The sequence below is a fragment of the Pimephales promelas genome, chromosome 8 (genome assembly GCF_988280905.1).
Source record: "Pimephales promelas chromosome 8, fPimPro1.hap1.1, whole genome shotgun sequence".
NCBI lineage: Eukaryota > Metazoa > Chordata > Actinopteri > Cypriniformes > Leuciscidae > Pimephales > Pimephales promelas.
The window spans coordinates 36,718,892-36,745,293 of record NC_142776.1 but is presented as its reverse complement, the minus strand read 5'-3'; the positions used below and the strand labels follow the sequence as shown (position 1 = coordinate 36,745,293).

The 26,402-nt window shown below is 38.1% G+C and overlaps 1 protein-coding gene across 1 annotated transcript in view; it reads right to left on the bottom strand.

Moving 5' to 3' along the window:
* Positions 1-242: 242 nt before the first annotated feature.
* tox2 (TOX high mobility group box family member 2) overlaps positions 243-26,402 on the bottom strand; it is a 141,484-nt gene continuing 115,324 nt past the window's right edge. Inside the window, 4 exon segments of the mRNA XM_089134493.1 lie at positions 243-3,686; positions 6,243-6,379; positions 8,231-8,605; positions 12,863-12,943. Of these exon segments, the coding sequence (XP_088990619.1) occupies positions 3,644-3,686; positions 6,243-6,379; positions 8,231-8,605; positions 12,863-12,943 (636 nt within the window). The 3' untranslated portion in view covers positions 243-3,643.

The following is a 26,402-nucleotide window of genomic DNA, read 5'->3' as shown; positions in this document are numbered from 1 at the left end:
AAGTCTGTCATATCGGCTACATAAAATCATACTAAGAACATTATAATTGAGTGTTTGGGATGTGGATTATAATGATGAGACTTGAATTTGAAATCTGGCTATAAAAACTTTATCCACCGATATATCGGTTATCGGCTTTCAAGTATAAAGAATTATCAGTGAATTTTTGATATCGGTGCGTCGCTAAAGGGGAAGTGGTTTTTATGAATGTCAATGTACATTAAAAGACAACCCCACAAATCTCTCATTTAACGTTTTTATTACGGACAAAATGAAACAAAAAGGCATAGTGACACAAAATGACCTGGCTGGCAAGGAAAGAAAAAAAAACAGTATTCAAAAAAGTAAAAATAAAAGCAATTGTCATCATCATCAAAAAACAAACAAAAACAAAATAACAATAAAATTCAAATATTGTAGTTATAAGCAAAATTGATCTCATTTTGTTCATAAATAGAAACCTGTTAAACATTATTAAATATTAACTGATGGGCAACTTGCTGATAACAATTTTAAAATAATATGCTGACTTTACAAATAAAATAACTACAATTGGCAGGTTTGTACACAAATGAAATGTCTTAGAAGTTATTTATTTTATTCAACTAAAAATAGTATGCTACAGTAGAAAAAAAAAGAGATTTGAAATAAAACGTTTGACTAAATGATCAAATGCATTTAATTTTTTCCCACAAAACTTAAAGATGAGATCAACACAATAGAACATCTAGCAAAAAGCTACTAGAAAACTATAGACCCACTGTTGATTTAATTTACTGTGTGCTGTATTATCTCACATCGAGAACATTATAGTTCACCTTTACATGTTATATTGGTGGTTGTAATGTCAGTCAAGACCAGGCAAATGAAATGACCCGGGTTTCAATAGAACTGCGTTAGACTCGAAACGTACTCTATTCAAGTACACGATGTGAAACGTGTCTGGGAGATTCAGCACAAGCCAAGTATGCGGTGCGTTTTCTTCATCTACACTCCGTCACTGTCAAGGCCTGTTCACATCAGGACGAATTTTGCGTGCGTTATTCGCCGACGTTTAACGCCTTATGACTAAACAAAGGGCGCCAATGTGAGTGTCCGGATTCACATATAGCGCCTAAAACGCGTAGAAAACGCAGGACGCTTACATTATGAGCACGTGCGTGCCTACATTTGAAATAACGTACTTGAGCACGCAAAAGACGCGATATGTGATTGTAAACAGGCCTTAAAAGCGTAATTTAAAAAAAAAATGCTTCGGGTTCGTTTTTTTTAGTTTGACGCACTGCGTCAAAAACTATCCGACCAATGAGATTGGCGCTTTTGCTCACGTGTTTGGAGCTTCTGAAGTTACAGTAAAACACAACTTGGGGGTGCTCAAACTCAAAACGGTCTTGCCGAGCACACATACGCAACGGCGAAGAAGATATACGCCAAGTAGCGTCGCCGTCTACACAGCCAGGAAGAAATAAGGCAAGGCAAGATGAATGTAGAGCTGCTGTTCTCGTTGGTGCTAGAACATATAGAACTATATTTAGGGCCCTATTATTTCCGCGATCACGGATCGAATCGCGGAATTGGCCAATTAACGCGGAATTTTACATATTTGGAATGAAATTCGGTTTTTTGTGTGGGAGAAGAACGTATGTCTGGGGAAAATGCAGAGAGACGGGGAAGCAAATCTGGGCGACACAACCCCTCCCGTCATTTCAGCTCATGACGGCATCAAAACAATAGCCGCGTTTCCACTGAAAGCATGGCGAAGCGGCTCTCCACGGCTCTGCTTTCGTCGGCGAAAAAGTTAAGAATCTCGCACACACACACAAAGTCCCCTCTCTGCACGTCTGTCTATGAGGTGCCGGACCGAGTGTGTGCTCGAGTCGAGAGCGCACGAGAGAGACGAGACAGCATATTTTTCATAACCATATTTTGTTGTTACTAGAAGTACTTGTTAGTACTTGCAATGTTATGTTACATCATGCAGCATTTGTCATTTTAAGAGTAAATGCCCATTTTATTTGTGTACATTTTAATCATTAACATTAAAAGCTCTTTTTACAACTAAAATAACAGTAAGGGGTAAAAAAAAAAAAAACAGAATTCCCAAAAATTAAAACGGAAAAAACGGAATTTGCAAAAATTAAGACGGAAAAAACGGAATTTGGGAAAAAATAAAACGGAATTTGGGAAAAAATAAAACGGATTTTATAGGGCCCTATATATATGACAAACGCGACAGCGACTACAAACATCTTGATAAAAGAAAACTGAAATGAAGTGGTATTGCAGAGCAAATTGGCGCCATCTAATGTCAGGGAATGAATTTGCATGTTCACTCGGCTCGTCGTCAGCGAAAATCGCTTGGGTGTGAACACAAAAAACGCGTTGAAAAACGCGCTGATATTCGTTCCGGTGTGTACGGGCCTTCAGGGTGGAAGAAAAGATCCAACATTGCTGAATGATAAGCTAAAGTTAAAGTGTGTTCACATCGGTGTACTTGTGTAAAGTATGTTTCCGACCTTTGACCTGAATCTGGAGGCGCCTTCAGAACATTTACGCTTCACATTTAGAACCTGAGAGTAAATCAACAAATCGCTTCACGAGTTTGGCTGTGAACACTCTTCAGAGTCCTGCAGGAGTCCGTTTCCAAATCAAAAATGGGGCTCGATGAATTTGTGGAGAGCCAGGTCATGCAGTCTGTCATGGGTTTTGCCATAGATCTTTTTTTTTGGGGGGGGGGGGGATCACACCAGTGAGCACAGATTTTTAATGCAAGATTGTGTACATGGTGTGGAAACACTCTTCTGATATCACCTTACACAACGCACAAATACACTCACACACACACGCTCATTCACACCAGCACGCATTCACAAAATACCATTTAAAATACAAATTAATGAATTATAAGTCATATTAAAGAAGAAAAAATATCTGGACTTCATCTTCCCAATTTGACCCCCCAAAAAGTGATATTTACAATCACACTGTGACAGATCAACAAAGACCTACACGGGTCTTTAAACTTACAAAAAGAAGTTGTATTTATCAATTTTTTCCATTTTTTTTATTTTTTCTTGTCTATGTTTTGTTGTTTTTTTGCCTAAAATTCACAACGCGTCACCCTCGAAAGAGACTTTTCCCTAAAGTAACGGACCTGTTTTTTGGCCAAAAGAAGAGCTATGTTGCAAGCAGGAAATAAATAAAAAGTACAACAACAAAATAAAACGAAAATGAGACGAGGAGGAAAGTAACTGAGAAACTAAGAGGAGAGTTTTCCTCTGTTATAGTTAAAGCTCATTTGCCCTGAGGGCCAGTTTAATGGTAGTTTGCTTTATTTATTTTTTCCTTTTCGTTTTTGTTATATACATCTTTTTTTTTTGTTTGTTTTCTTCTAAGTTATTCAGAGATGGCGTGAGTGCTCTCTGAGGTCTCTGGCGCACAGAGGCCTGTACATTTTTAAGTGCTTGGCAAAAATGAAAGGATCACTAGTAGTCTTCAGAACGCGTACACACACACATCCTTCTAAAAACGAATGTAAAATGACACTGAGGGAAACTGATGATGTCTGGGAAGGGTGGAGAGGTGCGGGGGGGACTCCCTGGTGTTGTTTCATCTTTTCTCTTTCCGTTCTCCTTGTTTTTCTTCAAGTGAGGTAGAGTGGCTTATCCCTGCCTATCATACTGCCACTGCAAAACATTGAAAAGCAAATTAGCGTCAGGAAAAAAAACGTTAAAAGTTCTCACAAGGACAATTTTCACACAAAAACAAGAATCGTTTCACTCTCGTGTCACTCCAATGTATATATTCAAACGTGCATACCTATAGAATAAACTCTTAGCGTTCACACAGGCTCGCGTTTTTAAAGAGAACTTCTGTTACGGCGTCGTTTAAAGGGATAGTTCATTTTGAAATTAATTTTTGATATGTTTTAGCTTACCTCAAGGGCATCCAAGATGTAAGTGTCTGAAGTAGTTTCAATTTTGATATTTTTAGGTCAAACCGTTCTTGTCTGTCAGTCACATAATGGAGGTCTATGGTCACCACCTCAAAGAGCATGCACAGAGAAGTCCAAATTAAACATGATTTAATGACTCGTAAATGTAAGTACACATTGAGGGTCTAAGACATGAAACGAGCGGTTTGTGTGAGAAAACGAACAGTATTTATATATTTTTACCTCTTGTAACCACAGTCACGTCCAAATGATCTGAGGTAAAAACGATATAAATACTGTTCGTTTTCTCACACAAACCGCTCGTTTCGTGTCTTAGGCCATCAATGTGTACTTACATTTACGAGTCATTAAATCATGTTTAATTTGGACTTCTCTGTGCATGCTCTTTGAGGTGGTGACCATAGACCTCCATTATATGACTGACAGACAAGAACGGTTTGACCTAAAAATATCAAAATTGAATCAAGAAAAATGTGTTATTTATATATACAATGTTGTATAATTTATGTATAAATATACAATATGCACATATTGCATGTGTGTGTATTTATACATATAAAATAATTATACACAGTACACACACATGTATTATGTAAACACAAACTTATATTTTGGATGCGATTAATCACGATTAAAAAATATATAACAAATAAAGGCTTGAAATATCTCACTTTGCATGTAATGAGCCTATATAATATTTTAGTTTCACCTTTTGAGTTGAATTACTGAACTTTTGCATGATATTCACATTTTTCAAGTTGCACCTGTATGAGGAGTCACTTCACAAGCTTTTAACAGTTTTATTTGAGGAAAACCATCGTCAAAAATACACACCGAAACGAAGATCTTCACAACAAACCGTCAAAATTAAAGTTCGGTTGAATTTGGAGAAATGATGACAGAAATATATCACTACTACCTGCTAAAATGTAATTCTCAAAGTAATAATAATAAAGGAATATCATACAACCAAGATATTTATTTTTTTCGTCCATGTTTTACATTTATGCAGTTCTGTTGTGCAGCTTCTTTGACAAAATAAAAGAAAAAGGCAATGTTTTGTTGTACATTAATTAATTAATTTCATCTGATTACCTTTTAAAAGCGTAATTAAACTCACGAGGCGCTGAATTCAAAGGTGGCTTCTCTGTGGAGTTTAATTGTGAACAAACAAGTTTACGTTCATTCTCAAGGTCTAACAAATATGCGAAAAGCTTTTTGATATTGTGAACATTCTGCTAAATATCAGTCAAACAGGTTTGGAGTGACATGAGGTGAAAGAATGATGACACAATGTCTTTTAACTTTGTTATTGTCTGTGTTTTTTTATTTTATTTTGCATTGCATTGTTATATTACACAATAAATAATTCATGCGCACAGCTCTGAAACCACACACTCGCACACGCTTACAGAGTCCCCTGATACTGTGACACAAGTCTCATGGGACAGACATAGTTAACACCGTAACACACACACACACACACACACACACACACACACACACACACACGCTCTCTCTCTGACACACACACACACACACACTCACACTCTCTCTTTCTCACACTGACACTCTCACTAACAAACATTCACACACTCTCGCAAACACACACACACACACACACCCGTGTGCTCTCTCTCTCTCACACAAACTCACGCTCTCTCTCTCTTTCTCTCTCACACACACACACACTCTCTCTCACACACACACACACACACACACACACTCTCTCTTTCTCTCTCTCTCACACACACACACTCGCACTCTCTCTTTCTCTCTTACACACATGTACATGCTCTCTCTCTCTCTCTCTCACACACATACACACACACACACGCACTCTCTCACACACACTCACACTCTCTCTTTCTCTCTCACACACATGTACACGCTCTCTCTCTCACACACACACACACACACACACGTGTGCTCTCTCTCTCACACACACTCACACTCACACTCTCTCTTTCTCTCACACACACACACACGTGCACACACGCACTCTCTCTCTCACACACTCACACTCTCTCTCTCTCACACACATGTACACGCTCTCTCTCTCTCTCTCTCTCACACACACACACGCACTCTCTCTCTCTCACGCACTCACTCTCATACACACACACACTCTCATACACACACTCACACACACGCACTCTCATACTCACACACTCTCTCTCTCTCACGCACACACTCTCATTCACACACTCACTCTCATACACACACTCACACACACGCACTCTCATACTCACACACACTCTCTCTCTCTCACACACACACTGTTTACCTGCAGTGGTTTCCGCCGCATTCCCGGTTGCAGTACTCGCTGTCCCAGTCGGGGTTCTGTCCCCCCGGGTTCGGGGCCCCAGGAGACTGAGACCCCCCCACACTCTTCTGATACTCCGACTGTAAGTGAGAGAATCCCTGAGAGAGACACAATACACACATTTATTAGCATTTTTAGGCCAGAAACATATGCAAGTACGCAAACATGAATGCTTAGCCAATGCAATGCAAGTGTGTGTCCCGGATGTGTACTTCACAAATTATTTGATAATACTTTACAATAATGTTTGTTAGTTAACATGAACTAAAAATGCACGTATACAGCATTTATTAATCTTTGTTAATACTTTATTAAAATCTTGTAATCATTAGTTCATGCACTGTGAACTAACATGAACAGCCTTATTTCTATTAACTTACGTTGACAAAGATTAACAAATATCATGGTTATTTCATGCTTGTTAATACATGAACTACTGAACCTTTTTGTATTATTATTAAATAAAGTGTAGATGTATGTAAAGCATATTTTTTTAATAATTAAACCTAACGCGCGTTCCTCGCTCCTCTTCAAGTGTTTCTGAAACGTGTTCTGTTATTGCTTCACAGTAGGAAGGTGCTAAACACTGATGGTGCTTTGGTAAATCAGACCTTTTCACTTCACACACACCTTCAGTACACACACACAACACCTCCACAACAACACATCCTCCACCCCAGTTCTCACTTCATCTCATTTCGTTTCGTTTCACACGCGAAAGGAGACCTATCCTTTTTTTTTTTTCCAAGTTAATTTGGTAACATTTTCCCAACATTTTGCTTTTAATATTGAGCGATACCACTGTACGAAACAAACTGCATGTGTATCAATATTTTCCACATTAAAATGAACTTTTATGATTATGGCGTACAGCTTATGAAAATCCCAAATTCAAAATTAGAATATTGTGAAAAGGTTTTCATATCTGTAATCCGTAATCATCACAATTATAACAAATAAAGGCTTGAAATATCTCACTTTGCATGTAATGAGTCTATATAATACATTAGTTTCACCTTTTAAGTTGAATTACTGAAATAAATGGTAGTTTGATGGTAGTGTGCTTTCTCTGAGCAAATGACGTTCAATTATCATCACATTTAACAAAAAAAAAATCAAACAAACACTGGAAATGGAAGGTCAAGTTGAGAGCATTGCATTGTGGGATACAGTACTTATTGCAGTGTATTCTAGTTGTACAGTGCACATATTTTATACTATGCATGGTGCCGTTCCCATCAAACACAAGCATGTGTGGTGTCTAGTGCACTAAATGGTCATGTTTGGAATTGAATAGAGTTTATTGTGCGACATATGCTGTATATTGTATACTCCTTTATTTAATAAAGTAGTATATCCTATGCTAAACATATTTCTAGGGCTTATTTGCATTGGAAATGAAGTGCATTGCATTTTGGGTCTGTACCTACACAGCGCATTTCGGCAAATGTAGCACATGCATATAGAAATTTTGGTAACACTTTACAATAAGGTTCATTAGTTAATGTATTAACTAACAAAAACAAACCACGAACAATACATTTCTTGCAGTATTTATCCATCTTTGTAAATGCTACTTAATAAAATACGTATGTGAAGAGTTCAGATGCAAAAGCCTCTAAGTGCCATTTGAAATTTTCTTCTAGAATGATCATTTTTATCAAGCTTGTATATTTAAGTTCAGTGATTTCACTTAAATGGCAATGATAATTACAGATTAATTGTTATTTAAGTGAAATTACTGAACTTAAATATACAAGTTAGATAAAAATCGTCATTAAAGAAGAAAATTTCAAATGGCATGTATTTCAAATGTATTAGTTATGCTTAAGTGGCATTATATTAACTAATGAACCTTATTAGTGAAATTTCCGATATTCCGTAACATAGTGTTACATGGCACCCCATAAACACAAGCACGTGTGGCGTCTCCCAGCGTGCACGCTAACCTGCTGTCCTGGGGGTGGGGAGTGCAGCGGAGCCTGGAGGCCCATCTGGTGAGAGATGATTGGCTGTGACTGGACCTGCTGCATGCGGATTGGCTGGTTGAGGAGCGAGCCCTGGTGCAGGGAGAGCTGCTGGTGGAGGGGGGGGCTGATCTGGAAGGAGGCTGGGGGGGAGGCACTGAGCGCGGGCAGCATGGCCGAGCGGGGCAGGCCGTGTCTGGGAGCCCCCGCTGCGTAGCTCTGGAGGTCTGAGAGGGGGAAGGGGTACGGGGAGGAGGGCTGGGGCGGGACGCTGTACAGGGGGGTGTTGGGGGGCATCATGTGTGACGACGGCTGGCTAGACTGCCCGCTTTTGCTCTCCACCGGGTCACTGTAGGTCTGAGGGACAGAACATGCACATCATTAAATGCATACACTGGGAACAAAAAATGGTGACAGATTTACTTTGAATCAATTTTCACTCAGAAATGGCTTGTAAATTTCAAACATAATTCAAGAAATGGCAGGTAACACGTGATATTTTCAAGTAGAAAAACTGAAATAGTAAAAAAAGTTATTTTTTTCATTAATAAAACAAACTAATCAAAATATATATATACTACACTGTAAAAAAAAAAAATATTGTTGTTTTAACTTAAAAAATAAGTAACCTGGTTGCCTTAAAATTTTAAGTTGATTGAAATGGAAAAATTGAGTTAATACAACGAAGGAGATTAATTTAATCACCGGAAACTCAAAATATTATGTTATCTGAACTACATCATTTATCTAAGTTGATTTGACCAAAGAAAAAAAGTTGATTACAAATCATGAAAATATATATATATATATATATATATATATATATATATATATATATATATATATATTTTACAGTGTAGAGGTTCTGACAATTTTTACTCACTGCAGTCTATTTAAAAGAATATTTAATTTTTCGTTCATTTTTTTTATGTTTAAAAAAATAGCATTGAGCGAATGATTCAATGACTCACTCATGGAGACATTACTGGATGAATCAGCGTTTTTGAACGAATCTCTTAAATGAATGATTCAATGATGAATATATGTTTTAAACAGTCACTTGTCGCCGCCTACTGGTGTAACAGTGTAATGATACAATTTCTTTATGAAGCAAAAAAAGGTGATATACTTATTCATTTGATGCTTCTATAGACATCAGTGTTTATATCCAGCTATAAACTTTTATGCCAGTACTTCTGTGATAATTTGAATTCTTAAAAATATTCATGCTATTAAAAATAAACTGTGTGTGAAGAACACAGATTTGATTGTGTCAAAGTTTTAATAAAAATATAGCCGAATCACTGTCGTTTAGGAATAAGATCACGTGAAATCGCCATCTTTTAACGATTAATCGTGCAGCTTAAAGGGTTAGTTCACCCAAAAATGAAAATTAAGTCATTAATTACTCACCCCCATGCTGTACCAACCCCGTAAGACCTTCGTTCGTCTTCGGGACACAAATGAAGATATTTTTGATTAAATTTGAGAGCTGTATAACTACCACATAGACTTCCGGGACTGGCTCTTGACGGCCCAGAAAGTCAATGAAGAAAATGTTTAAATATTCCATGTGACTACAGTGGCTCAACTATAAGTTTATCAAGCGACGAGAATACTTTTTGTGCGAAAAAGCAAACAAAAATAACGACTTTATTCGACCTTTCCTTTTCTTCCTTGTTGGCCTGAAACGAGACTTCCTTAGATTTCCACGACGCATGCGCGAGAATTGCGATCTCCTTACACTACTTCAGTTCAGTTCTCGCGCATGCGTCGTGGAAATCGTATGGAAGTCTCGTTTCAGGCCAACAAGGAAGAAAAGGAAAAGTCGAATAAAGTCGTTATTTTTGTTTGCTTTTTCACACAAAAAGTATTCTCGTCGCTTGATAAACATATTGTTGAGCCACTGTAGTCACTTGGGATATTTAAACATTTTCTTCATTGACTTTCTGGGCCGTCAAGAGGCAGTCCCTTAGGAGCCAATGTGGTAGTTATACAGCTCTCAAATTTAATAAAAAATATCTTCATTTGTGTCCCGAAGACGAACGAAGGTCTTACGGGGTTGGTACAGCATGGGGGTGAGTAATTAATGACTTAATTTTCATTTTTGGGTGAACTAACCCTTTAATATTGTCAATACGGTAGATGAACGTGAGATGTTCTCAAGTGTTGACACGGACTCCAAACTCGATGATCAGGTTTTTCAGCATGATTTTAGATGGAAATATAATCTCATTTGTTTCTCCCAAAAATAAAGCATATCAGATGTTTCTGGGAGAAACATCTCCTCTAGAAGAGATCGGACTGCTTGGATTTCCCAAAACATGCCATCAAAAGTCAGAGATTTCATTTATGATCTCATCAAATGATCACATTAATGTTAGCGCTTTCATATACATATATTTAAGGTGGAACATTTGAGGTGATGCTTCAGTGAATCCAAAATGAGCATCATTATTTTGGAGACCGTGCAACAAACCCAAGTGTCAGTATTTATAACAGCAGAAAACCACAGTGAGAAACAGTAGCAAACACCAATCGCACGAACACATCTATCTCTGATTTGTCAAATTGAGAGCATGCGCTTACAGCAGAGCATTGTTTCATTACCGTTTTACGCATCGTAAATGGCAATATGTTTTTCAAATGCCAGCGCGTGATGGGCAGTCGGTCGTGTTCATCAGCCGTCACAACCCTGGCGCCTTCGTAATGCCTCATATTTATTGAGCAGAACATCTAAACTGATCAACATGAAAAGATTGAGGGCTGAATCTGTGTCCGTAGAGAACCGAAGGCAAAGCATGCGGACGTGACCGTTTGAGCGAACACATCTGCTTCGGACATTTTCAAACATTTCTCTTTAAATTAAACAAGTGGAGATTGTCCAGGTCCTGAACGTACATCACACACACACACACCACATGATCGGTTTCAGAAAAGAACTGTTATTTATGGTGCCATTAACCGCCTCACATTTCATAAAACCTCTAAACAACATTACAAGTCATTGTAAGGATGAAATGACGACATCCAGATTTGAAAAATACAATATGAAAATATGTAGGCCTACTTTTACACAAACCCTTAAAACTACCAAGACAATAATGCATCACACTATAAAATAGCACCAGGTGCATGAGTTTAAACACTCAAACGTCACATTTCCCACCAATTCTTTTAGTCTTAATTATGCATAAAACCTCATTTTTGAGTAAAAAGAGTCATCCTCTTTTCATGAGTGTGTGTTTCAAGGTTTGGGCCGTGAAAACGATGTGCATTTGATAGTTTTTTCTATCATATTTTCCTCCTTTTCAATGCATGAGAGTATATGAACACATCAAGCAAAGCATCTGCCCGAAACAGATTTTGACGAAATATTTAATTATACGCAATGAAGGATGAGAAAGGCGTTTAATAAAAGCCCCTGAGTTTGATGAATACTGTATTCACGGCTTAATCAGCGCTCTTGTTTTGGGCCGGGGAGCTCAGAGAGCGAGGTATGGGAAGAAGAGGGAGTGTTTAGCATGAAAATGCAATTTGCGTTTTTCAAAAGAGAAACAATGAATGTAAAATTAGAGGTTTGAAATGGCAGCGTTTTATTATGCAGATGAACGTATGCAATGAAACGGCAGATCGTGCTGATTTGAGTTTGTCAAATCACTTTAGCAAATTTGCTATCGATTTATGGATCGCGCGTGCGTGATGCCGTCCGGCTGAGCAATCCGATAGATTAAAACAGCGGTTAGTGACCGCGGAAACTAATGAACTAATGATGCTGTTTTCGGGAATGTGTATACGAGCGTGCCAACAGAGTTCACACACAAATGAAGAATCTGTCATCTTTTACTTCCAAAGCTGGTTGACTAAAAAGGAGAGTTACAACATCTTTAAGGTTGTTTACTATTTCAAATTAGTGTACTTATGCACTGTTCTTCTATGCCATTGTCTAGAATAAATAGTGAGTTCTGTGTTCACACTGAAAATTCCGAATAGAATGTTGATAAAAAAGAAACAGTGTAGAATGTTCATGCGCTGTCACATCGTTCCTTATATGGCGGAGGGGGAGGGGCTAACAGACTGATGTTGAATGACATCATAATCTTATTAAGGTTGAGTATACAGTATAGTGCGTACGTTTAGTGCATATAAGTGTCATTTGGGACGCACCTTATGTCTGTCAAAGTGTAATTTTAGGATTAATTATATGCTGTTATACTATTTATTTATACAATTTTTTTAGCTTTTATTATTATATTTTATTGTGTGCTTTTTTATTTTTTTTTCATTTGTATTTAGCTTTAATTTAAATCCTCTTAATTTTTTTTTCAGTCTATGTTAGTTAATTTTAGAACTTTTTAGACTTATATTCGTTTCGTTCATGTACTTTTCATTTATTTAATTAAATTTAACTGTCTCAAAAGTCTCAAAAAACACCATAAAAGTAGCACTACATTTCTTCTAAATCTTCATCACATGACGGACTGGCATGAAGGTAAAAATGAACTATCACACGCGCTGACAGCTCTTCCCATGAAACTGTGCTGAAATCTTTAGTCTAATGTTTACACCCCCCAACATTAGCGCTGACCCAAAGACGTGAACCCGTCCGGTTACCTTGGAAACCAGGCTGGCTCGGTACGCTGCCAGGGCCTTCAGGTACTCCTTCTTCGCCGCTTCTGTTTTCCGTTTATATGCCTGCGAGGGAACGAAACACAACTGTGAATAAACACACAAACAGACACAAGCGTAATGCTAGAATATGAGCACTTAACCTTCACTTTGCACCTGGCCAGTGTCATGTCAACAACTTTCAACCTCACGCATCTACACGAATCACGTATGAAATGCGCTGAAGATGAGCATCACGGCGAGTCAGGCTAAATTTAGCTCAGATTGGAGAAAAAAGTTATTGCATGTAAATGCAGTTGTCGATACTACAATAACTACATGTTTAACCCCCATAAAGCTACTGTTTCATATTTGATATCCTCTAAATGATGAACATCCAGTCCTTCTGTCTCTGAGTGACAAGTCTAGTTTAATTGCACAAATCATTGCATCCTTTTTTTTTATCAAGTAAACATAATAACTTTGATATTGTTAGAAGTATTTTAACTGGACTGAAGCAACTTTGGTTTACTTGAGTATCCTTACGTCATTTATTAGAAAAATGAGTATCAAATATGATCATCAGGCTTCTGAGGAAGATTTATAATATGTTCATCTCTCAATCATCATTGTATTAAATTATGTTTTAAAACTACAGAGCTTTGATCATAAACTAAGCATTTATATACCATCTTACTAAGACATATTATTGGCAGATATTGATATTTCTACACTGTAAAAAAATATTGTTGGTTTAACTTAAAGTAAGTAACCTGGTTGCCTTGAAATTTTAAGTTGATTGAACTGGAAAAAGTGAGTTAATACAATGAAGGAGATTGATTTAATCACCAGAAACTCAAAATAATAAGTTATCTCAACTAAATAAATGATTTAAGTTGATTTGACAAAAGAAAAAATGTTGTGATAACAAATCTTGAAAATATTTGTTTCACAGTGTATGCTTTTATGCAAGTTTCTGCTATACTGTAATAACAAGCATCAGAATTGAATCTTTTTGTCCATATAAATATCAGCATCTGAAGTAAATTTCATATTTTTTCAATTTGAGCTGTTTTTTCCTCCATATTCTCACTATATCAGACAATTTCAGCCATAAAAGCAACAAAAACACATATGCACAACTTGTTTAAAGGTTTAATTAACTAACTAAAATATTATTTCATATGCCAGTCTTTACAGGGTTAAATATCAGGGTTTGATATTGATAAGTCCATAAAAAACACACACACAGAGAATTATAAGCGTACATCCCACATCAAAGAAACAGGACCGAAGAAAAGGATGGGGGATGTGGAATGAGAGACAGAATTCAAGCACACAAAGTGAATGAAATGCGATGTAGGCTAATGTAATTGCTTGTCAATCATTTCACATCCCAGAATTACGCTTTCCATTTCTTTTTGGCATCGAGTGCGGCCAATTCCCTCCTGAAACTGGGACGGACATCAGAACCATTTCATCTTATGAGGGAAAACACGCTTTAAATCGGTGACAAAATACGTCACGCTGCTTCCAGACACAACGTTAAATTGCAAATGGAGAAAAAAGCGATGTGACTTAACAAGATGAATATGGCTGCAGTCCCATAGGAAGATAAAAACACAGATGAGATCTCTTTAATATCTCAATTCTGTCTCCTACAGCAATCCTATTTATACGGAGAGCCAAAATCTAAATAGACAATCCCATTCTTATACGGAATATTGCAGTGTTTTTATAATTATCGTAAATTATTTATCCGTGCACATCATAATCTTGAATCAGAATAAGTTCCTCTCACAGCATCTCTTCTCTGATGATGTGGCCTGTCACTCACATGAGATCAGCCAATAGCAAACCACAACCATCCAATCAATTCAAGCTCCGCCCACTTTTGTTCTTATTCTAGAAGCGTTTCACTCGATATACGAGCGCAACTTCCATTTCAAGCCGTCTTTAAAGTTAGACCACTGTAATCTCACATGTGAGATTTTCATATCTTCTTTTGGTCATAACAATAGTTTGGTCAAAACCTGGGGCGCCATCTGCTGGACGGGGCGCAAATTGCAGAATTGAAAAAAAAAAATGTAAGTAAATGTATGTATCGTATTATGAAAGCTGTGCACACGCTGTACACTTTTACTGTGGATTGTCCACACACTGCTTGTATTTGTCCATTTCTTTTACAAAATTATACAATCCTAAAAAACGACTGAGTGACTCCGAGAGGCAGCTGTCAAACTCACGCGCGTTGCCCAGCAACCGGGAGTGGCGCGAAAACATCTGACAGCTGGTTTTAACGCTTTAGTTTCCTCGGCGTGATACGGACGGTTCCGTGTCTTCCACTCAAAATAGTCCTCGTCGGCTTTGTTTCGCCCGATTCGACATGCTGACAAGGGGATGCCCGCATATATTCAAAAAGGTTAGCCTGTGTGACTCGTAGGGTTGGGTATCGAGAATCGAGTATCGATTGGAACCGGGACTAACTTTTCGTTTTTCCCGGAATCGTTCAAAAGTTAAAATTTAGATTCCTAGTTTCGATATTCACAGTCCGCCGAGCGGAAGAAGAAACTGCTGAACAACACCAACGAAGAAGCGTCTACCGGAAGTGTTGGCATAACCACGCGAGTCGAACATGAGTACCTTACGTCGGCGATTCAAAGTGTGGCTTCACTTTTCTAAAAATAACGAAATCTCGGCAAAATGCAAAATTTGTGACAAAAGGAGTATTTTTACAGAAGGAGTATTTCCTTTAGAAAGGCCGTTGGTTAGCAAGGTTAGCTAAACTTTTTTGACCCTGCCTCTTAAAAGAATCGGAATCGAGAATCGTTAGGAACCGGAATCGAAACAAGGAATCGGAATCGGAATCAGAATCATTCAAATTCAAACGATACCCAACCCTACTGACTCGCCATATACATTAATGGAGAGAAGTAGCTCCGGCTACAGTGTTCTTCCGCAAGACACGTGCAGTTTATTTATTGACGAACGTAGACGACACGTGCATTGCACACTGATGGTGAAACGCGTCAATTACGAATTAACGAATTAAGGCATATAAAAAGGACAATTTCTCGCGAAACAGCGCCCCCCCCCTCCTACATCTTTTCAGCGGTTAGATGAGAGTAATCGGAAAAAGAAATTATTATAAAATGCAGAAGGTAAGGAGTATGAGATTTAACTATAAACTTTGATAACGAAAAATCTGTATTAGCTTAAACCCGCCATAATAATAACAATCCGGCATGCAACATGCGCACCTGCTCTTAAAGGGTATGTTGGATGACGCTCTGGTTTATTTCACTTTACGCCCAAACTAGAGCCAGACTGATATATCGGCAGACCGATATTAGGCATTTTCCAAACTATCGGTATCGGCAGTTATAATGGCCGATAAATGAATATTTCAAAAATAAAAATATAGCTGCGAGCAGCGATGGCGGGCCCAAGCCGGTGGCACCGCAACCCCGGTTCCTTTAGTTACCTAAATGCACCCGGGTGGCGGTGCCGAAGGCTTTGGCCCTTTTATGATTAAATGTTAAAACGGCTTGCCATACTCTGTCATTTCGACTAGTCACAATTATGTTACAGATATCTTAAATTATAATACAAACTATCCAAAATGTAATTACGAATAGACAGAAAGACGTTGTTGATATCTACAATGTTAATTCCGGACAGGCAAACTTAGCTTTTAAATGTTAAAAGGGCTTGCCATACAGGGACGTAGGCTCAGAGAGAGGCTCACCATATTCAAACCAAAATATCTGACTTCCTCTTGGTCTGAGCTAATGACTATGTATTAGAAAGTTGTCCGGCTTGAGGAGTACAATGTATATAGCGATTTTTGTAACTGTAGATAAAACTAACAACCCCACTTTTGTCAAAAGGTGGCGCTATTTAGTCCTTGCACTATGCCCGTTTCTGAAACTTTGCACATGTCTACTGGCTAATAAATGTGATGTATCTGTTGAGTTTCAAGCAATTTCAATTTCAATTTCAATTTGACTGTTGAAAAGAAGTGCGCCGATTAGATACTCAGGATCGGTATCGGCTCTGACACTGCCATCTTTGACGAGGCTGATTCAAATTCTATATTGTGCATATATACTATTCTATGTTAGGCACAAAGGCACAAAAACTTTCTAAAGTACCATAAAGTTTTTGTGTACTGTATTATTAGTGTTCTGAAGCTATTATGTGATATAGAAATTAATATTTAAGTCATTAAATTCAAGAACACAAACTTTTCTCTCTCTGCGCCTGTCAGTCATTCACCATTCAGCATTCAAACAGCACGTCACATTCGGTTACAGTCAATGACGAAACGATCTTCAAGATGATTGAATGTTAATCCTATTATACTGGATCTTTAAGATAAAGGTCTAAAGGTCTATATTTTTGAATGAAGAAACTTTTTCTTGCTGGACTTTATTGCTGTAACTTAACCGTGTTACTTTCTACCGGGTGTCGGACGCTGTCGGTTAGATTACAACACTAGAGTCAGAGCACTATAATTGTTCTTCACGCACACAGTAACTGAAATTTAAAACCTTTAAAAGAAAAGGCTCAATAAACTATTGCATAGATAGATAATGTATAATACACTGTTCATAAATATGTATTTCCTTTGTGCTTTGAACTTTTCAATACGGACTCACTGCGCTGTAACTTCATGTGGCTTCAAGCACATCATTCTCCGCTCGGGATGTACATAAGTGCTTTGTGCTGCACCGTATTGGAGCCGTAATATCATAATGCAGTGACGTAATGACAGATTATTAATTGCCTTTCAATTATATGTTGCTGCGTCATTAAACATCTGTCCTATGCATTTCAAACATTTATAGCAGCCATGGCTATATTTTTTTATGATTTTTGTTATCTTGTTTTTCATGAATGTATTTTTCAAAAATAAGAGCAATGTGTATTATCTATTATTAATATGGTTTATAATAGCATTTTTGTCATAGATTATGACAAAGTAATCATATGATCCACCAGCGAGGAACCAGCAGAACAGAGTGAACATTCTTTCTGTTTAGTTCAATCCTACTTAATAGGAATTTATTTAAAATGCTCGCTCTACTCCACACCATTAATGTCTTGTGCGGACATCCGTATTTCGACTTTCGGTTTTAAGTAAGCGATTTAAAAGCTTCCAAGTCCCAGCGGAGTCACACGTTGATTAACCGGTGGGAATATACACAATAGGCCTACCTGATATTGAACACAAGAGGGCAGTATAGCACTACGTATGACTCAGATTATTATTTTTTTCTGAATTTTACAACAATTCTGGCTGTTTTTGAACGTAAACATAATTCTTAAATGAAAAAAGGGAAAAATTGGGGAAGTTATAATATTTGTATAATTTAATTTAGAAACAAATGATGTATAATTACATTTTTAGAAGATATGAGGCTTTTAGTGTTTACTTTTTTGACATTACTTTAATCTTTTGCCATAGTTGCACATGTCTACTGGCTAATAAATGTAATGTATCTGTTGAGTTTCAAGCAATTTCAAGCATGCTAACAGTCCCAAAAGCATCAAAAAAGAATGTTAAAGTTTGTTTCGTTGCCACGGCAACAGTATCAAAGATATCAAAAATTCATTCACAGGTCTACATCTGCCGTGTATTTACATTATACAGATGAAGTTTGAAGCAAATCGGTTAAAAATAAGAGAGTGATTTCAAAGCATTTTGAAAGTGACACACTTCCTGCTGCCAGTTGGTGGCGCTATAACTTTGACTCACAATAGTCACATCCATGTGATCGGTCTCTTACAGCGTAAACACTGCTGAAGTTTCATCAAGATCAGTTAATGTATGCTGAAGTTATAACACACATCCTGTTTCATGTTTCTCGCCATAATTTCGTTTCCTCGCCACGGCCAAACCGTTCGAGGTATCAAAAATCCCTTGGCACCTTTTCATCCTTAATGTCTTGACTTCACGCTGATCGAGTTTCGTCGAATTTGGTTCAGTGCTCTAGGAGCAATAATTTAAATTCCATTGCATGTGTTTTAAACACAACCCTAAATAGCCGACTTCCTGTTGGGCTGGGGTAAAAAGTAAGAGTGTGAAGTATATATGAAACGATGAGATCTATATGTGTACCAAGTTTCATATTATTACATGCAAGTGTGTTTGATTTATGGACCAAATTTTCAGACCAAGTTTATTGACCAAGTTAATCTGATTAATAAACTAATTATATAAAACTATTGTCAATTCACTACAATTAAACTAGTTATATGTCTTTACTTATAAAAAATAAAAATAAAAACTTATTTAAAAATTACCAGGCTTGAGAAATGTATTTTCTTTATGCAGGTCATACACACAGCAGTGAAATGGTTAAGCCCCCTCCCCCTGCACACACACACACACACACACACACACAGACAGCCAGCCAGTCAGCCAGCCAGCCAAAGACACAGAGACACAGAGACATGTAGGCTCAGAGTGGCCATATTCAAACAAAAATATCTGACTTTCTGTGGGTCCTAGCTAATAAGTGTCAATTAGAAAGTTGTCCGGCTCGAGGAGTACAATATACATACCAATTTTTGTAACTTTAGTTAAAACTAACAACCCCACTTTTGTCAAAAGGTGGCGCTACTGAGCCCTCACCACGCCCGTTTCTGAAACTTTGCACGTGTCTACTGGCTAATAAATGTGATGTGTCTGTCGAGTTTCATGCAATTTGAAGCATGCTAAGGGTCTCAAAAGCATCCAAAAAGCATCCTAAAAGAAGGGTAAAGTTTGATGCGTCGCCACGGCAACAGTTTCAAAGATATCAAGAATCCATTCACAGGTCTACATCTGCCGTATGTTTACATTATACATATGAAGTTTGAAGCAAATCGGGTAAAAATAAAAGGGTGATTTCAAAGCATTTTGAAAGTGACACACTTCCTGCTGCCAGTTGGTGGCGCTATAACTTTGACTCACAATAGTCACATCCATGTGATCGTCCTCTTACAGCGAACACACTGCTGAAGTTTCATCAAGATCAGTTAATGTATGCTGAAGTTATAACACACTTCCTTTTTCACGTTTCTCGCCATGATTTCGTTTCCTCGCCACGGACAAACCGTTCGAGATATCAAAAATCCCCTCGCAAACTTTCATCCTCAATGTCTTGACTTCATGCTGACCGAGTTTCGTCGAATTTGGATCAAAGCTCTAGGAGGAGTATATGACATTCCATTGCGAGCGTTTTACAAACAAACCTCAATAGCCGACTTCCTGTTGGGCTGGGGTAAAAAGTAAGAGTGTGAGGTATAGATGAAACGATGAGATCAACATGTGTACCGAGTTTCATATTATTACATACAAGCGTGTTTGAGTTATGGACCAAGTGTTCGGACCCCGTTCCAGGGGGCGCTGACGAGCCGCCCTACCACGCCCGGGTACCAGCTTCAGCCCGGCTCTGATGGCCGCGGGTTCTGACCCGTGTGCAAAGTTTCAAGAGTTTTCGAGCACGTTAAGGGCCCCAAAAGTGCCCAAAAGGTAGTAAAATAATAATTATTATAATAATAATAATAGTAAAGAAAAATAATCCCAAGGAAAACAATAGGGCCTTCGCCCTTTCAGGGCTTGGGCCCTAATAAAAACAGACGAAACACGCTTTAACCATGTCATGAGTGTTGGAGTTGTATAGTTTGTCCACTAGAGGGCACTCTACACCGTTCCTGTTGGCAACACTCGTAACAGTGGCAACACTGGCAATACATTGCTTGAATAACAATTAAAAGAACATCCACATCAGTTCTCTTAACTCAAATAAGCATGACAAAATTTGTGACTATCAGTTTGTGACTGTCCAGTTTAAAAAATAAATGAAATATCGGCCGATATATCGGATTTTAAAACCCCCAAAAATATTTGTATCGGTATCGGCCTTCAAAATCCTTTATCGGTCGGGCTCTATCCCAAACCACACCTATGAATAATGAAGCTATTTCAGACCAACCCCTTTTTAACTTGCGTCGGGCGCAAGAGTCATTTATCCCGCTGGTAAAATAGCAACAGCGCCCAAGACCCGCCCACAAACTTACTTGAGCGTCGCGATCATTAAAATAAGGCCCTGTATGTCTCTATTAGGGATGTCCCGATCCGATCCACGGCATCGGTATCGCGCCGATACCGGCCCAGAACGCTAGATCGGAGATCGGAGGGGAGAAAAAAATATGAGCGATATCCAGTTTAGCGGCGCAGCCTGTCACGTGATGATTGTTGTGTTTACGCACACGCGCGCACTCTCGCTTTGCGCACGGATTCTAATGTAATGATTCCACCCACAAAAGCTGCATTTCAGTCTTTTCAGAAATTCATTGGCTATCAGAAAATAGCGTCATTTCATTCTCTATTGCAACTGGATAGATAAACTGTCATTCAAAGAGAGGTAGGTACCGATCTTCACCAGGCACGCTCGTTGGCTGTTGGAGTTTAGAAGACACCCCTAACACTCGCCGATTGGCTAAAATGACCTGTCAATCAATAGTTCATGGGTCAGCGGCCATTTTGACATTCTTTTTTCTCCAATGTTTACGTTTCAACTGAAGTTAGACGGATCATAGTGTTGTGCTACGTTCACACCGGACGCGAATCGCGCGTCAAATTCGCGCCTGACGCGTCTAGACGCTTGACCACTAGTGTTAATTCGCGTGTCAAGAGCGAAACTGGCGCGCGTAAAGTTTGAAGCGAAATTTACGCGCGTCAGAATCAAAATCCGTTGGCGGTCATTGTTTTTATGTCGACCGAGCATTCATCAAGAGAGTTACCGCTCTACTCTGGATAGCAGAACAGCGGCGTGGGGATCATCGTCGCCGTATATTTGTGTCCACCGGACCCTTCGGAGCCGAACCGTTTGGCGAGTTTCACCATTTGCTCGCTCCAGGAGCTGCGCTGGATGACGGCCGCTGTCAGCGGTACTTTCGCCTGTCACGCGCCCAGTTTGATGACCTGTTGTCCCGCATCTGAGCGAGGATCACCCTCGCCCGGCCCCTCATCCATCTAATCTAGCTGTCATTTATTTTTGTTTTGATAATAAATAGAGCCAGCCTTCAAAAGTTATTAACCTGTCCTGTGATTTTTTTCTCTCTCTCACGTCCAGACACGAATTTATGCACATATGTTGATTGTCTTTACAACATAATACTATTTCTAGATATGGAATGAATAACATTCAATTCAAAATGAACATGTCTCCATATAGAAATAATGTTTTAAGTGATGAAACATTTGCTTTGTTGTGCATAATCCCACCATGCATTTAGTCATATTAACAAAATAATTTATTGAAGCATCCAGACACTTCACCACGTGAGCAAGCAGCTAGGCTCCTGATTGGTTAACGCGGCGCGAATTCACGCCAAAGTTCAGATTTTTCAACTCGGGCGGCAGACGCGAATTCGCGTCAAACGCGTGAATGCACAACGCTCAATTCGCGCCATTCGCGCCAACTTGACGCGCGAATGAGGCGTATTCGCGTCTTCCGCGCCGCGCTCCGCGCCTCATTCGCGCCGCAGGAATTTTTCTTGCATTGACTTAACATTGAAATCATTCGCGCCTGACGCCCTATTCGCGTCCGGTGTGAACGTAGCATTAGTGCGTCGAAGTTGTGATAGCGCTGTCGGCTAACGCGAAATGCTACTATTTACATTCCATGGATGTTTATTCATATATACAATTGTTTTGGACTAAAAACTTCTTCAAATTGGATTGTATGGACGCTTTACAGTGAAACCAAACCATTTTTGTTGGAATGTGGACTAACAGATGGCTAATTGGTGAGTTTCTTCCAGTTTGTGTTGGTTTGTTTTGGCTGTTGGTGGTCTGACAAAGAGACAGATTGTGCCCGCTGTGTTGATTGTATCTTAAAATGGTTTACGTCGTTCGAATCACGAGTTTCTCAGCTTTCCAAAGATATGTATTATGTTTACTTTTGTGTTTGTTTTGTTTTGTCTTTCACAAAGTTAAACCTATAAACCACCCTGTGGGCCGTATACGGCACGTCGGACCACGAAAAAAAAATATCGGACTAATATCGGTATCGGCAAAAGCCAAAGGTGCGGCATCGGTATCGGTATCGGAAGTGAAAAAGTGGTATCGGGACATCCCTAGTCTCTATATATATATAATAACTCTCATTAGAGTATTAGTAGGCTGTTAGGTTAGGGTTCGGGTTAGTTACTTATAGTCACTTATAGTAGAAACGAAAGCATCACAATAAAGTGTTACTTTGACCTGATACACACATGTAAAACGGCAAAAAAAAAAACAAACAAAAAAAACTCCCATATTAAGTAAGTACCGCTTTCAAATGATATAAATGATAAGCGCAACTGTTGATCTGTCAGCATGTTTGAACCGTCACTGAGGAGATTAATTTAACCAACAAAACAAAAATGACTCTCGAATACCTTCAGCGAGCGTAAGTTTGTGACCTTGCGTGTTGCTAGTTAAATATTGAACGGGGTGGCGTGGTTTTGTGTAGTAATGAACTCCTGAGGAGCTTCCAGCAGCTTTGGTTTCAAATTAATTTAACCTCCACTAATGAGTGGCCCTAACGACAGCAGCTCTTAAATAAATTACCATGCCTAAGGATTTCTAATTATTCCAAAGTGAGCGGATTCATTAGCAATTGAAGCCGTCAGAGAGGGAGCAGGTCGCCATGAATTAGAAGTAACGGGAGCATGTGTTGGCGTCTTAATCGTGACACGCCGCTCGCCCCCCGCAGAATTAGCTGTAATTGTACCTTAATGAAATGTTCTTGTTTGATAACCGGTTAATTATGGAAGACAATAACTCGTGAGACCCGCTGACACGGGGAACGGGCTCAAACCCGGAGAGAGAGATATCGCGCTGAAGGCCTGGAGACAGAAGATGTCACAACTCTTCATTTCTGTGTGTGCATCTGAAGAACAGAGTTATGCTGATAGTGAGAGGATGAGAAACAACACAAGTCGAGTTTGATACGTTATTATCTAGCGCTGGACGATCCCACGGACCCTCCAGAAGAGCAAAGCCTGATAATTAATGAGACCGACGCTCCTGTGACATTCCCAAGAACAAGATCATTACACACACGAGCACAAAATCTCGTGGAAACATGTCCGGGTCACATGACACCCTCACGTTTCCAATCGGTGGGATGCATTCGACTACATTTGAGTTTTATTTCCAAATACTGGAATTCAGTTAACGGTGAAAAAAGGTCATTAAAGTATTGCTTCCTTCCTTGATATATAAACACTTCTACTTTAAATACAATTTAAATATAATATGTATTTTCCACATTTCAGTAACAAGAATTTGGGGGAGGGGTGATACTATTAATGATAAGCATAGCACAATGCAAAGTATTTTTTTAAATTTTATTATTAAATGTGAAGTATGGGAGAAGGGTCCAGAAATAAATCCAGACATATTCTTGAGATTCATAAAAAAAGTTTCAATGCAAACTAATGGTTAATCTTTAATTAAAATATATATTTTCTTTTTAAATGAAATATGAAATATGTCTGGAATATATCCGGACATGTTCTTGAGATTGTTAAAAAAAGTAATAATATATATATATATATATATGAAGAGTTCAGATGCAAAAGCCTCTAAATGCCATTTGAAATTTTCTTTTGTAATGATGATTTTTATCAAACTTGTATATTTAAGTTCAGTAATTTCACTTATACAATTACAATTAATAGGTAATTATCATTGCCATTTAAGTGAAATCACTGAACATAAATATACAAGCTTGATAAAAATGATCATTCTAGAAAAAAATTTGCATCTGAGCTCTTCATATATATATATATATATATATATATATATATATAGTATGTGTATTTATGAATAATAAATACAAAAAATACACAAAAAAGTTCTTGAGATTTATGTATAAAATTACATGTTAATGTTACAATGCAAAAAGTGGTAATGTTAATCTTTATTTAAAATATATTTTTTTATGAAATATGAAGTATGTGTCTAGAATATATTTGGAAATGTTCTTGAGATTTAGTTAAAAATAAGTAAAAAAGTAAATAATAAACACACACACACATACATGTATATATATATACTTACATATATACATGCAAACATACACATAAAAAGCCACTGAGTGTGTGTGTGTGTGTGTGTGTGTGTGTGCAGAAGAGCAGAGCTCTTTAATGAACGGGGTGTGACTGGCGCTCTGGAGCTTCTCTAAGCAGTAAATAAATGTTAGGGAATGAGGGCTTATTGCCTGCGGTTGAGAGGGCGGCTGGAATTATGCCTGTTCAGTCACCGCAGTTCTACATCATTTAACATATTCATCATTCACATGACTGACAGGTCCGGGCCATCACTAAAAGAAATGACAGTCATCTATTGGAGCAGAGGCCTATCAATCATCCACTAATGGCCCTATCAGAGCGGCTCCTCGTGACTCCTCCCACTCCGCTCTCTTCACACAATACTGCGCTTGAGGATGAGAAACATAATGTTGTGCAAGATTAATATGGGCACTAAAGCTCATCGCATACACCCTTACAGCAAAAGACTTTTCAGTACAATAAAATACTTGAATCTAATTAACTTAATTTAAATCAGCATAAATAAAAGGTAATTAAACAATTGCTTCCATTATATTTAAACGCGTCTTTTCTTTCACATTACAGTAGCGAGAATTTGAGGGAGGGGGTGCTAAATGTTCATGGCAATATCACAATGCAAAAAAAAATAAAAAATACAAATTAAAAGTCAATCACTATTTAAAATGTTTGGTTTTTTAATTAAATTTGAAGTGTTGAAGAATAAATATACAAATATATGGGACATATTCTTATGCATAAAAACAAAGTGTACAAATTTTCATAAAACATTTTTTTTTAAAAGGGGGGGCGGTGGGGGGGGGGGTGTTGAGCCTATTTTGAAAAAAAAAAAAACTCACTTTGAAATTAATTTTTGGTATATTTTAGCTTACCTCAAGGACATCCAAGATGTAGGTGTCTTTGTTTCCGCAGTATTTTCAATTTTGATATTTTTAGGTCAAACCGTTCTTGTCTGTCAGTCATATAATGGAGGTCTATGGTCACCACCTCAAAGAGCATGCACAGAGAAGTCCAAATTAAACATGATTTAATGACTCGTAAATGTAATGGCCTAAGACACGAAACGAGCGGTTTGTGTGAGAAAACGAACATTTATATCATTTGTATCACGTACAAGTAAGGACGAGAGCGCTTCAGTCTGCGCAAGCACTGGAAAGCGCCGGAAGTGATCTCTCACGCGTGTACGTCACTCATTGTTTACACAGAGATTTCAGAAGTATTATCCTTCACTGTGAAGATCTAAACATGTTTAGATATACAGGAAATTGCAATGGAAGACGATTTCGATATATGATTTCAGATACGATTTCAGATCACTTGGACGTGGCTATGATTACAAGAGGTAAAAACGATATAAATACTGTTCGTTTTCTCACACAAACTGCTCGTTTTGTGTCTTAGGCCATCAATGTGTACTTACATTTACGAGTCA